Raw genomic sequence first — 14,607 nt, 5'->3', positions numbered from 1 at the left:
TAAACTGGGAATCGTCAATGACTTAAACTGCTCGAAAATCAATGGATCACATTGCAGGCAAATAAGGTCGAGTTCAAAATCATCTTGCTCTTTATCGACATAAATGAAAAAAAGGTAACAATAAATAAATTGTGTCTGACCATTTCCAATTCTTGGAATTGCAGAGAAAATTCGAAATGTTTGTTTAGCAGTAACAATAATTTTTGAGTTTATCGTTACAAACACCAGTTGAAAAGTGAGCTAACTTATCTCTCATTTTTTTGTACCTGACGATAAAAAAATACTTTGATCACAAATGCCGTGATCATGTTAGACGAATCCTGCATGAGGACCTTTCGTTGTAGTTTTGAAATGAGTCTGTTTATGCGATCCGTGTTATCAATTACAAATTCAAAATCTGAGCCCAAAAAACATAACTAATATTAAAGACTGTGTCAAATATATTTAAGTGCATATCAGCGATGTAGAGTGCTCTACCAACACTCGCCATCAGTCACACTATCAGTCACCATCGGTATAGATAGCCAAGTGTTCTACCATAAACACTACGCCTGTGACCTTGAGTCAGACTATTTAAGTAAGACACATATGCAACAGTTAGGTATCTTTATTATGAAACGTTTCGCCTACACAGTAGGCTTCTTCAGTCGAGTACAGAAAAGTTGATAGAAGCAGAAGATACTTGAAGACCAACTTTTCTGTACTCGACTGAAGAAGCCTACTGTGTAGGCGAAACGTTTCATAATAAAGATACCTAACTGTTGCATATGTCTTACCTAACAACCTGTCGGTATTTTATACCATTTTAATGTTCAGACTATTTAAGTTTTAACACTAAAAATTGCTCCTTAATGATCGAATGAGCGCGTCATGTGAATTAAACCCGCGTCCCATGATTCAGTCATACGATGCCTATCCAGCCCGAGCCAAAGCTGGAAAAGCCTGATAGATTGCAAAACTAAGTTATAAAGATCAAAGCGGAATGCCCATGTCAGACAAAAATACTATACATAGGATAAAAAAGCTTTATATTTCAAGCATCAGTGACCTAATTCCACGAGAGAAATTTATAACCCCTACGGATTTACAGTGCCCCCTGACCAGTACCACTCAGCCTGTACAATGCAGTGTAAAAAAAAGTAGAAACGAGTCGTTACGATGATGCTAATTCTATTGTGTGTGTGTGTGTGTAGGTTGGCCAACACCACCAGATGTTTTTGTTGCTGCTGTCACTGCTGCTGCCACCTTCTCCTCCCAATTTCTAACACACAAATTATACACATAGTTAATGTTATTATTTTTTAAGGAGATGAAACGGTAAGCCACATGAAGGCCTCGGTTAGGTGACCAAAAATCTCCAAAGTCGGATCAACAGATGATAACTAAGACCTGCATTACGAGGCATTTGTCCTCTTTCCTGGTGAATCTTACCCAACCTAACATAATGTAAATTCTTTTATTCATTTACGAAATTTTGCAAGCCTTTGGCACTTTTCTAATTTTTTTTTTCTCTGCATATTCAATATTTTCATTAGTAATGATATTCAAGAGGTTAAATAATTATATTTTATTCCTTTATCTTTACAATTATACATATATAATTTGCATTACTGGTATCTTTACCAAGGAAGGGCGACACACAAAAAAGGAAACACATTCACCATCATTCATTGTCTTACCAAAAGTTTGTAGACATCACAAACAAGGTGAGCTTCCACATTTCAATATCTCCACTTCTACTGACTGCAATTTCTTTATAAATGTTACCCAACTCACACTCTAGTACAACACGTAATAAAGACACCTTGTCTCCACTCCCATCAAACCCGCTCTCACAAACCTGCAAGATGATCAAACCCTTAGTACTCAAAACCTCGTTAACCCCCCTCCCACCAGCGCTTCCTGGGACGACCCCTACCATCCATCCCTTCCACTCCATATTTATCCAGCTTTATATTAAATGTTAGATAAAGGTTGCACTTGTATCCTTTTACCTAACAAATTGTCGGTAATTCTACCTAAATTAATACAATTTATATAAAATATGATAATAAAATTGACTTTCAGATATGTTGATATATGAAAGAGGTCATATCACACGCGGTGAAAATCACCAAGTGGGTAGCTTCTGTGTATGTGGTAATTATTTTCTTATTAAGTTACTCTGAGAGCTAATGTGTAGGACAGTCTAAACCAGGAGACATGACGGCAGCGGTGAAGAACGCCGTCACAGCTGGCTACCGTCACATTGACTGTGCTCATTTGTACGGCAATGAACCTGAAGTGGGAGCTGCCATCGCTGCTCTCATTAAGGACGGTACTGTCACCAGGGATGAACTCTTCATCACCAGCAAGGTATGATCACCACTTAACATATAGTGATAATATTATATCAATAGGGAAGCCAGCAAACCTGGTTAATAGTGACTAGGGAATGAGAGGTAGTCAGGTTTGATCAGAAGAAAAGGCTACCTCTGATTCCATGCACCAAGAGCTACCTCACCAGCATCAAGGCGTCTCCACGTTGAAGAGGTTGAAAATCCAGTGTGTAAGTCTGCATCTCTATCATCCCTATACACCACCTCAGAGACACCTTGATCTTGTTGAAAGGCTCTTGATTCAGAAAATTACCTCGTATTCCTTGAATTAAATTTACCTCTCATTCTCTATTCTCTGTATGACCCTTGTGGGTTTAGAGTTTTCCCTTGAGTATATAACAATATTACCCACGTTTCTGCAGGGAACATTTGTATGGTTTATTGTGATCCAGAATAAGTTTAAGAAGATGACCTACAATCTGAAAACCTATGGACGCAGGTTCCAAACCTGGGCTGCACCACACTTTGGGAAAATAAGCTTACACCTGAACCCATGTTTCACCTAGCACCTAGGTGTTAGCTGACTTATGGGTAGCATACAAGAGTAGGGTGTTAGTATACCTTAGACAGGGCTGGGCTTTGAAGTGAGCTGAGGTAGGATAATATCTCTATAAATGAGCTAAGGTAGGATAGCAGCTTTTAGCCTGTAAACTGAGCAGTGAACAAAAAGTAATGACAAAGTTAGGATGAAAATATGAACGAAAGTTAAAAAATATGAATAGAAAAAAATTTGTACTCGTCTAGGTGCCTGGATGCTAAAAGTAGAAATGTAGTTAAAACTGACTAAGTTATGATGCCCTTCAAATAAAAATATTCATTCTCTCCAAAAAAATATTGATTATTCATATAAAGAGGATGATATGTCCAGATAATGGTTATCTGTAATAGTGAAAGTTGTAGATTATGTGGAAATGGACGCGACAGCATTCATTTGGGACGCCTTTATGAAAACGTTTCGGACCTTGGACCTTGATCACTTCAAATACACGTGTTTGAAGGAATGAAGGTTGAAAAACTGATACGTTTTCCTGTTTGACTTCATTCGCTTCTGTGGTAAGACAGCATTCAGTTACCATCTTACTACACACTGTACGCAGAGGTTGAAGAACTCTTAAATTTTCAGTGGAAAAACTCTTTGATGTTAATTCAGTTTTCTTTTGTACCAGCTGTGGAATACTTTCCACGCGAAATCATCTGTGCTGCCAGCCCTCAAGACCACCCTGGCAGACCTCGGCCTCGACTACATTGACCTCTACCTCATACATTGGCCCATGGGCTATAAGGTCAGTGCCTTGACAAGCTATCTACCTCACATACCTTGACCTCTAGATCATACACTGGCTTCAAGGTCAATGCACTGATAAGCTGTCTATTTCGCCTTTCTCAAATCTACCTCATATACTGGTCCAGGAGCTTCAAGAACGAACTAATCTACAAATAAGAATATATTTGACAGTGCTAAGGACCGCATTATGTTGGAAAAACTGAAGCTTCTGTCTAGCCAGTGAAGGCTTGCATTTTTCAGTACCTGATTGTAACCCCTCACAAATAACAGTTACCGGAGGTCCTGTCTGCTTGATAGCATTGTATTTTGAATTATTTTAAACTACATCGGATGTTTCTCGTCAGGAGGACCCAAAGAAGAAAACACTTACATGTTGCTCATTCCCTAACGGTCTATCCAAAAGTCTGTGGACGTCACGATGAAGTCCAATATTTCCACTGTTAAGTACAGGCAATAATATATTTCCATGTCCATATATCAAGTTCGGATAGCTAATTTTCGTGAATATCTTCATAGATATTAACTTCTTCACACACAAAAAGTCACTTGTACCTACTCACTGCGATATAGCTCACCCACACATACCTGCTGGATGCTCAGGTCCGTACCATTTGAACCTAAATTATTCCTTCCAACCCTTCCTGGGACGTCCAGTAAACCTTCCCGGATTTAAACACCCTTTATCAACTTGACCCATCATTTCTTAATTATCAGAGCATCTCAGGAATTTTTTTATGGGAGCATTTCGACGTTAACACTATTTTTCTAACGTGGATTATTTTACTTAGTGAAATGCATTTATTTGTTGAGCATGTTCCCTCGAGTAGGTTTTATTTATGTTAGATAATTTTCTTCTGGGTGTTCTGTTGATTCGTATTCAGCGTTAGATACCATTATAGCTGCGTGTTCTCATAGCTGTCAGTACCATTAAGTCCCACATCTTCCTTAAACTCACAGGAAGGAGGCGATCTCTTGCCGGCTGACTCGACCGGGAAGAAACTCTACAGTGACGTTGATTACGTGGAAACCTGGGAAGCAATGGAGGAGTGTGTGAAGTTGGGCCTCACCAGGTCCATCGGGGTCTCCAACTTCAACAAGAAACAACTGGAACGTGTTCTTAAGGTGGCCAAGGTACCCATTGCTAACAATCAGGTGAGTGGTGCTGGAGAGAGTACATTGTGATTCTTTTCAGGCAGTCTGTGTTCTTTGATTATACATCGGCAATATTGTCAAAGCAGTAGAGTTTAAATTCAGTCTCAATATATGTATTTAATAATGGTAACTAAATTTAGACTGGCCTAAGAGAGATTTAGTATAATTAAACCAAGCAGGTAAATAATATTTTAAAGTCAGTTTGACTTGCTTGCCCGACTGTCTTTATAAAGGTGTAAACGCACTGTAGTATGTTTAGTAATTATTAAGATGTGACCCGTGCAAAGTGAAGTAGTGACAGCTGAGAAAGTGACAAGATTTTATCATTCTAGTGCAAAACACTTGCCATGAACACCGAATATATACCAGATACTGAAACACGGAATAATTGACTTAACGATTTTTTTTCTAGATCGAAGTACACCCCTATCTGCCCCAGAATAAATTGATTGAATTTTGCAAGAGTAAAGGCATCACTATTACAGCCTACAGTCCTCTTGGATCTCCAGAGAGGTGAGTACTGGCTGTGGAGGTGTATTAGGTCTCTCAGACTTAGATGTTAAAATTGGGTTTGACAGCATTTTGGGAAGGAGTACCATCTGTGGTAACATTGTGCAAAGGCGATGATCCCCCTCTACATATGCTAAGGGACTGATTTCCAAATTACCTCTCCATTTCACTCGTATTATATATTAGCTTGTATTCGACTGAAGCCTTCTGTGAATGAAAAGCGTTTTGCCAATAAAGATACCTAAGTATTGCACATGTGTCTTAATACTGTGCTAGTTTCTGCAGGAACAGTTAGTAAACAGGACCTGGCGAGAGACTCCAAGTTCATTATTAAGATTAGCTAAAATTCAGAGGTAGTAGGTAGTTGGTTCCTTGTGTGTGCCAGGTGCTTCGTAGTTTATGTGGTAGCTCTTTCGTTTCATAAGTGTAGGACTCGGGTTGGAGCCTAGCACAAATACTCGGTATGCTTCCTTACACTTATTGATTCAGTTATCATAGCAGTATTTACCTGGGTGTTAGCCATGTTGTGGGTCACATCTTCGGGAAGAGGATCGAAGAACCCAAGTGACTAAGTAAGTGTGGCTATATTGTGCTATCCTGGGTTACTAACCTTCCCGATTATCATTGATTTAATAACCTTCTAGGATTTATTATTTTAAAGAAAATGTATCTTTGGCTGCTTTACAATTATACGAGTTTTCATTCGTGTGTTTCTTATCGCCTATTTGTAGTTGCAGGGGTAGAATCTCAGCTCCTGGCCTTGTGTGTGTGTGTGTGTGTGTGTATACTCACCTAGTTGTGGTTGCATGGGTCGATTACAGCTCCTGGCCTCGCCTCTTTACTGGCCGCTACTTGGTCACTGTTCCTGCTTCATGAGCTTCATCATACCTCTTCTTAAAGCTATGTATGTATCCTGCCTCCACTACATCATTTCCCAGACTCTTCCACTTCCTGATAACTCTGTGACTAAAGAAATACTTTCTAACATCCCTGTGATTCATCTGAGTCTTCAACTTCCAACTGTGGCCCCCTTGTTGCTGTGTCCCACCTTTGGAACATCCTGTTTGTCCACGTTGTCGATTCTTCTCAGTATTTTATATGTCGCTATCATATCCCTTCTATCTCTCCTGTCCTCCAGTGTCGTCAGGTCGATTTCCCATAACCTCTCCTTGTAGGACATGGCCCTTAGCTCCGGGACTAGTCTTGTTGCAAACCTTTGCGTGCTTGGCTAGGTGGGGGTTCCAATCTGGTGCGCCTCAGATGTGCCCGGTGTTATACTCACCCCAAGATCCTTTTCCTTGAGTGAGGTTTGTAGTCTCCAGCCCCCTAGACTGTACTCCGTCTACGGTCTTCTTTGCCCTTCCCCAATCTTCATGGCTTTGCACTTTGTGGGGTTGAACTCCAGGAGCCAGTTGCTGGACCAGGCCTGCAGCCTGTCCAAAACCCTTTGTAGTTCTGTCCGATTGAATTCTCCTCGTTAACTTCGCAACTTCTGCAAACAGGGACACTTCTGAATCTATTCCTTTCGTCATGTCTTTCACAAATGCCAGAAACAGCACCGGTTCTAGGACTGACCCCCTGTGGAATCCCGCTCGTCACAGGCGCCCGCTCTGAAACCTCCCCACGTACCATGACTCGCTGTTGTCTTCCCGACAGGTATTCCCTGATCCATTGCAGTGCCTACCCCGTTTTCCCTGCCTGGTTCTCAAGCATTTGCACTAATCTCTTTTGTGGAACTGTGTCAAACGCCTTCTTACAGCCTAAGAAAATGCAATCTACCCATCCCTCTCTCTCTTGTCTTACTGCTGTTACCCTGTCATAGAACTCCAGTAGGTTTGTGACACAGGACTCCCCGTCCCTGAAACCTTGCTGGTTGTCGTTGATAACCTCATTCCTTTCTTGATGCTCCACCACTCTTCTCCTGATAATCTCCATGACTTTGTATACTATACTTGTCAGTGACACTGGTCTGTAGTTTAATGCTTCGTGTCTGTCTCCTTTTTTAGAAACTGGGACTACATTTGCTGTCTTCCGTACCTCAGGTAGTCGCTCCGTTTCGATAGATGTGTTGAAGATTGTTGTTAGCGGTAAAGATAACGCCTCTGCTCCCTCCCTCAGGACGCATGGAGAGATGTTATCCGGCCCCATCGCCTTTGAGGTGTCTAGCTCGCTCAGAACCCTCTTCACTTCTTCCTCTGTTGTATGTATTGTGTCCAACACTTGGTGTACCCTACCTTTCTGTCTTTCTGGAGTCCCTTGTGTCTCCTCTGTGAACACTTCTTTGAATCTCATTTGGGCTCCTCACATACTTCGCGGTCGTTTCTTGTGATCTCCCCTATTTCCTTCCTCAGCCTGTTTGTGTGTGTGTGTGTGTGTGTGTGTGTGTGTGTGTGTGTGTGTGTGTGTGTGTGTGTGTGTGTGTGTGTGTGTGTGTGTGTGTGTGTGCGTGCGTGCGTGCGTGCGCGTGCTAGCCCTCTGCAAATCCCACAAATCCATTCAGCCATCCATATCAGGTTTTCCAGTCACTTGAGAGAGAGCATGCGAGACGGAGTGGAAGATTTACCATAGAACTGATCAAGTAGGATACTGAATACAATGCATCAGTATTGCGGGTGGACAGGAAAGAGTGAGACTGTTCAGTGGCCCTGGTCATAAAGTTCAGTTTTGTACTGGAAAACTTCCTATTCGTCGTTGGGTTACTACAATTAGGGGACTGAGATTTTTTTCTGCTCTTACACAACAATGAGCCAACAATGCAACAAACCACTGGATAGAAAATATGTGCTTATAAGGCAATAAAGACCAGTGGATAATTAAGTTTAGTCAATACTAAACTTCCGGGTTACATGCATCATCCTGCCTAAGAATCTGCAGGTGTAGGCGAACTCTTTTCCAAAGTGAAAAACAGGATATAAGGGGATTCCTTGCAGAGCAGAAACGCGAGCAGCTGGTAAGGAGTTCGAAAAGGCCTCGAGGAAAATATATTAATAATACAAAAAAAAAAAAGACTAAAGGCATTTTATGTTATTTTCGTATTCCTGTTTACTTTAACTTTTCCTATTCTTGTATACATGGAAGTATATGGGAATGGCAGATGTCAAAGGACCTCGACGTCCACATCGAGATTATCTGCTGAGAACTATGTACCACCTCCTAGATTAGGGATTATTGTGTATTATCTAGGTTTGAAAGTACAGGATAGAAATACAGAAAGCTAGCTAGCCTCCTTTCGCTTTCTCTCCATGCCCTATTAAATTTTTATATTTCCTTTATCATAAACAGGCCGTGGGCAAAGCCAGGTGACCCAGTACTGACGGAGGACCCTAAGGTCAAGACTCTCGCCCAAAAGTACAAGAAGTCACCAGCACAGATTCTCATCCGTTTCCAGGTCAGCTACACAGGTGTTATAGCGGTGATGCTATGACAAGTGTTTTCACAGTGATTTAACGGTGTTTTTACAGTGATGCTGTCACATGTGTTCTCATGGTGTTGTCACTAGTGATACTATCACAAATGGTCCCAGAGTGACGCAGTCGCAAGTTCTTTCAGTGATCCTGTAGCAAGTAGAAAGGTTAATTGGCCTGTATACTTTGGGTGGGTTTTAATGAAATGGCTTTTGTCACGGTGACGAATGTATATTTTGTGTTTGTAAAGGAATATGAATAAAATGTAGAAATTACATTTTTTTTGCACTTGAATTGTTATTTACATGTAAATGACACAACACTGAAGAAATGTACGTATTTTTATAATCGCTCTAATATAATAAGGAAGTAAATTTCTGCAGATTGATCGAGGGTTGATTGTGATTCCAAAATCTGCCAACAAGTCTCGCATCGAAGAGAACTTCCAGGTAAGATAAAAAAAATTATTTAGTTTGACCTGTTGGTGGTTGCAGGGAGCGTCTCCCTGCGGTCCGGTTGCAGACCAGGTCTCCTAGCAATGTTCTAGTTAACCTGGTTATTGGTACACGCTGCAAGTGTTGCAACACAGGCCGCACTGTGAAGGTCCAGCTGAAGAACATTTTCCTGTGTGTAGAGCTTCTTCAAGCCAGCACGACACTGCGGCATGTATATCTTTAGGCACAATAGCCTGATTGATCACTTCATGCAGTCATTTCATGCAATATCTTAGTAATTTTACAATTAGGAAAATATGCACTTATCATCCAACCCAAGGTGTCTCAATTTTACAATTAGGAAAATATGCACTTATCATCCAACCCAAGGTGTCTCTAAAGCCATAATAATTTTACGTGTTGCAGATCTGGGACTTCCAGTTGTCACCAGAGGACATAAAACTCTTAGAGAGTCTGGAGTGCAATGGACGCATTTGTTCCTCTTCCGAGTAAGTAGTAATTCGCAAGTGGTTATAAACTGTGTATTTTTCAGTGCATATGCACAGAGGCAATTTTGTCTCAGCGTATATGCACTCAATAGACTGTATACGGGTAGACAGGTTTGTAAGTTCCTGTATCTTCAGACATTCATTTCTTGCTTCAGGGCGAGTGATCACCCGTACTTCCCATTCCACGATGAGTACTAATGATCGACAAAGAAAGCTTACAACTCAAGCTGATTTCCTGAGTATCAGTCATCAGTTATCTTTCGAACGTCATGGGCGATCACATGGGAACATTTTCTGAGTGCAAGAGCGTTACTGAATGACCCTCAGGAGTTTAGAACTTACCGTAAATGTTATTCGAATGATTTCTAATGACAACAGAATTCTGGTGCACAGGTAACGAGCACTGTATATGGTATACACTTTTCATGTGAGCATAAATATAATATGTACTGTCTTGTACGTGTTTCATTGATCCTATAATACCACACTAGCTATATCTTAATTACTGAAGTGTTTCGCCTGTGTGGCAGGCTTCTTCAGTTGACTACAGAGCCGACTTATACGGTAGAAGAAGTGGAGAGAGAATTTTTAAGATGTTCAGCCTCTAATTATTTTTTTTAACTGTTCAGTCCCGAGGTTTTAATAGGTCTTCAGTCCCTTAACCTAGATAAATGTATCCTTGGCCTCAATAGGTGTTCAGTGAAGGTATTCACTCAACACTGACACGCTTTCAGTCCTTTAGTCTCGTTTGGTGTTCAACGTGATGACAAACGAAAAAGGGCCGCTAGCAGAGATGAAAGGGAGGACAAAACAAGCTCATCTATTAAACACTGAAAGTGACTAACGAGAAACAGTGAGAGAGACTACCGATGGAACGTGCCACGTCAATGGTATCAGTGTAATGAGAATAAAGAGGAAATGAAATTGTGCAACTTACATATCTCTAAATAAATTATTAATTACTAGGAAAGACGACTGTAGGACAGAGACGATGATACAAATATTTCAAGGAAGGTGACAGGAAACTGTGGGCTATAGGGACCTGATTTCTTTCAAAGGGGAGACTAGATGCTGGTAAAGAGCTCGTTATGAATGACATTTGATCTTTCCTCCACTTTCTTGGATGAAGTCTGATTGTCTCCCATTACACATGCTCTATATGACCTCTAAGGTTTAAGCACTTTCCAATGAGCAAAGTAATAATAATTATAACAACAGAGATCAATCATAGAAAAGTGTAACATGATAATTGCTGGAAAAGATTACAAGATTGTCAACATTTAGAAAAACCTGTTGACCATCCAGAAAGTGTTAAATTCCTCAAAGCACAATAATAATAATTCAGAAATGGAAGAGCCTGCTTACCTTAAATAGATATTCGATATACTAACAAGTGTCAGATAGGAAGGAGAGGGATGGGTGGCCTGCAAAGCCCTCGATACTGTCTCAAGGAAAATTAGCGAACTGTTGGAGCAAACTGGAGTAAAAAGAAATGTATTATTAGGGATAAAACCAATACTTGAATAGAAAATATACAGTCACCTCAGGGAATGAATTGTTAGTACGTATATGTGTAACTAGAAGAGTCCAACAAAGATCAGAATTGGATCCCTTAGTGTTCCTGGCGCATATTAACGGGAGGATTTAAGGAATGGATTCCTCTGTACTTATAGCTTTCTGCAGGCTGCGGAAATGAAAATTTATTATGTGGAACATAAAAGTAAATGAGTGTGTGTGTAGGAGGAGGTGGGCGGGTTGGAGATGTTGGTGTGTTAAATGAGCGAGAGTGAAGCCTCTTGTCCCAGTTTTCAGACGCCGGGGTGATATACACTCAAACCACGTCCCTTACTTGTTCCTTCTCTCCATTTGTTAATGACTGCTTTAGGTTGCACCATTAACTTCTCTAATGGGAAGTCGGTGCCGATACCTGGTCTTGGGACGTGGTAAGTCCTCAATTTGTTTCTCGAAGCTTTGTATTTATCTGCATGTTTATGTACTTGATAAATATCCTGTTTTCGCTAAATTTAAAATAATGTTACTTATGCTGCAATGTTAATACTAATCCATTTATGCTTAATATATCTATGTGCTGTAATTTTAAACAGTGGGAATGTTAGCATAATTTACATGTGAGAGGCAATGTGATAAATATCAACATCAAGCCCATCTTGTTTTGTTATGGGCATCAATAAAGTCACGCAGTGGGTGATGGTGTTTTATTTTTCAGGAAACAAGCGTTTACTGACATGGGTCTTATCATATGATCATCAGCTAACTGGAGCTTTAATCCAATGACCGAGATCTTCCATTGGTTTACCGGTCCACCTCGTAAAAATTTAAGGTTCACATTATTCGATTTCGTCTCGCGTTATGAATCTTAGGAAGGGGTTGGCAATTATTTTCACTGGTGTAGCACATCACCAAAAGATCTAAGTTTTAATTTATTTACTTTCATCACAGGAAATATTTGCTAACTCTCACATACACAAATCCTAGCTATCATAGAAAACAGGGCACAGTATTAGGTTTCCTTGTTACCAAATACGCCCTATGTAAGTCTTATTATATCATGGTGTGATTAAAGCTCTACACAAAACGAAACGTTGTCCCAGCAATAAGTTATTCTCTGAAGTGAACATTAAAATGGTATAAAATACCGACAGGTTGTTAGGTAAGACACATATGCAACAGTTAGGTATCTTTATTTCGAAACGTTTCGCCTACACAGTAGGCTTCTTCAGTCGAGTACAGAAAAGTTGATAGAAGCAGAAGATACTTGAAGACGATGTAATCAGTCCATCACCCTTGAAGTTTTGAGGTGGTCAGTCCCTCAGTCTGGAGAAGAGTATTGTTCCATAGTCTGAAACAATATGGAGTTGAAGTGACAGGATGGAGCCTATATACCGCCATTTTAATGTTCACTCTGTCAGACACTGCAACACAAGGGTATCTTGGTACAGACCTAAAATCAACTTTGTCAACTTCTACTAGTGAGAATGGCTGGATTTAAGAGGGACCTGACCTTCCAACGACAACATTCCTACCTCTACTAGTGGCCTACATCTCACCTCCTGGCGGTATATAGGCTCCATCCTGTCACTTCAACTCCATATTGTTTCAGACTATGGGACAATACTCTTCTCCAGACTGAGGGACAGACCACCTCAAAACTTCATGGGTGATGGACTGATTACATCGTCTTCAAGTATCTTCTGCTTCTATCAACTTTTCTGTACTCAACTGAAGAAGCCTACTGTGTAGGCGAAACGTTTCGAAATAAAGATACCTAACTGTTGCATATGTGTCTTACCTAACAACCTGTCGGTATTTTATACCATTTTAATGTTCACTCTGTCAGACACTGCAACACAAGGGTATCTTGGTACAGACCTAAAATCAACTTTGTCAACTTCTACTAGTGAGAATGGCTGGATTTGAGAGGGACCTGACCTTCCAACGACAACATTCCTACCTCTACTAATAGTCGATTATTAAGTACCATTTCGAGGGATGTGTATATAAAAGTGTTGTTCATATCATGTAATTCTGTTGAGTAGCTCCAACAGGTTTGGGTTAAGTGATAGGATGAGGGAGCAGGGAGGGGGGGGGTGTACCCACACGGAGTTGTAAGTGTAGTGTGTAACATTAGCTGTAGGGAGGATTGTGTTAATTTATAGACTTAAATGAGTTTTACATATTATATTTTGTAATGTCATGTTTTAAATAAAATATATAAAAAAAAAAAAAAAAAAAAAAAAAAAAAAAAAAAAAAAAAAAAAAAAAAAAAAAAAAAAAAAAAAAACCTCTACTAGTGGCCTACATCTCACCTCCTGGCGGTATATAGGCTCCATCCTGTCACTTCAACTCCATATTGTTTCAGACTATGGAACAATACTCTTCTCCAGACTGAGGGACTGACCACCTCAAAACTTCATGGGTGATGGACTGATTACATCGTCTTCAAGTATCTTCTGCTTCTATCAACTTTTCTGTACTCGACTGAAGAAGCGTACTGTGTAGGCGAAACGTTTCGAAATAAAGGTACCTAACTGTTGCATATGTGTCTTACCTAACAACACTATTCTCTGAAGTGCCATTTTTGACTGTTCTCGGCAGTATACCTCTATTGTAAATAGCGTGCTGAGAATTTCCAGCCAAGATAAGACTCGCAGCAATGGTTTCAAGTTGGAAAAAATCAAATTTAGGAAGGATATAGGAAAGCACTGGTTTGGTAATAGAGTTGTGGATGAGTGGAACAAAGTCCCGAGTACAGTTATAGAGGCTAAAACGTTGTGTAGCTTTAAAAATAGGTTAGATAAACACATGAGTGGGTGTGGTTTGGTGTGAGTTGCACCTGACTAGCTTGTGCTACTAGGTCTGCTGCCGTGCCCCTTCCTTAAATGGAAGTGACCTGACTAGGTGGGTCATTGAGCTAAGCGGGAGGGTGACATGGACCTGCTTCGCATGGGTCAGTAGGCCTGCTGCAGTGTTCCTTCTTTATATTCTTCTTATTTGGATTCAACCGTGCTTAAAATAACTAAAAGTGGAACCTAATTCGTTTTTCAGATTTTTACATGCTGGTGTGTATGCTTATTGAAATTACGGCGATTTGCATTTCTCGATTTTTTTTTACAATATTTGCGTGTGTTTATATCTGCTCTCTCTCTCAAGGTATTCTTCCTGTGGTTGTTCAGGCAGCTTGGTTAGTCCAGGATCGTGACCAAGAGACTTAGAGCTCTTCCGTTATTTACTGATTCAGAATTCCAGGTCTTCAATCTTCCACTGTAAGCATCTAACAGTGCTTTTCTTGCTTATTACTTACCAGCACTCGTGTCAAGTGATGCTGTGACTTCCAGCAATAAGGTCACATGATATGATCGAGGTCACAATCTTCTGAGGTCACGTGTTCAGATGTAACGTGTATCTTTACGGTAT

General features: G+C 40.4%; 1 protein-coding gene across 1 annotated transcript in view; it reads left to right on the top strand.

Annotated features, from left to right (window-relative positions):
- Positions 1-10,127, top strand: part of LOC128687940 (aldo-keto reductase family 1 member B1) — a 13,133-nt gene extending 3,006 nt beyond the window's left edge. The window contains exons 2-9 of the mRNA XM_053775562.2: positions 2,188-2,355; positions 3,545-3,661; positions 4,621-4,815; positions 5,228-5,328; positions 8,608-8,713; positions 9,113-9,178; positions 9,590-9,672; positions 9,828-10,127. Of these exons, the coding sequence (XP_053631537.2) occupies positions 2,188-2,355; positions 3,545-3,661; positions 4,621-4,815; positions 5,228-5,328; positions 8,608-8,713; positions 9,113-9,178; positions 9,590-9,672; positions 9,828-9,870 (879 nt within the window). The 3' untranslated portion in view covers positions 9,871-10,127. The remainder of the gene's footprint in view (positions 1-2,187; positions 2,356-3,544; positions 3,662-4,620; positions 4,816-5,227; positions 5,329-8,607; positions 8,714-9,112; positions 9,179-9,589; positions 9,673-9,827) is intronic.
- The last annotated feature ends 4,480 nt before the right edge of the window (positions 10,128-14,607 follow it).

The sequence above is a fragment of the Cherax quadricarinatus genome, chromosome 10 (genome assembly GCF_038502225.1).
Source record: "Cherax quadricarinatus isolate ZL_2023a chromosome 10, ASM3850222v1, whole genome shotgun sequence".
Lineage (NCBI taxonomy): Eukaryota > Metazoa > Arthropoda > Malacostraca > Decapoda > Parastacidae > Cherax > Cherax quadricarinatus.
Note: the sequence above shows the minus strand (reverse complement) of the source record. Positions and strands in the feature narration are given on the sequence as shown.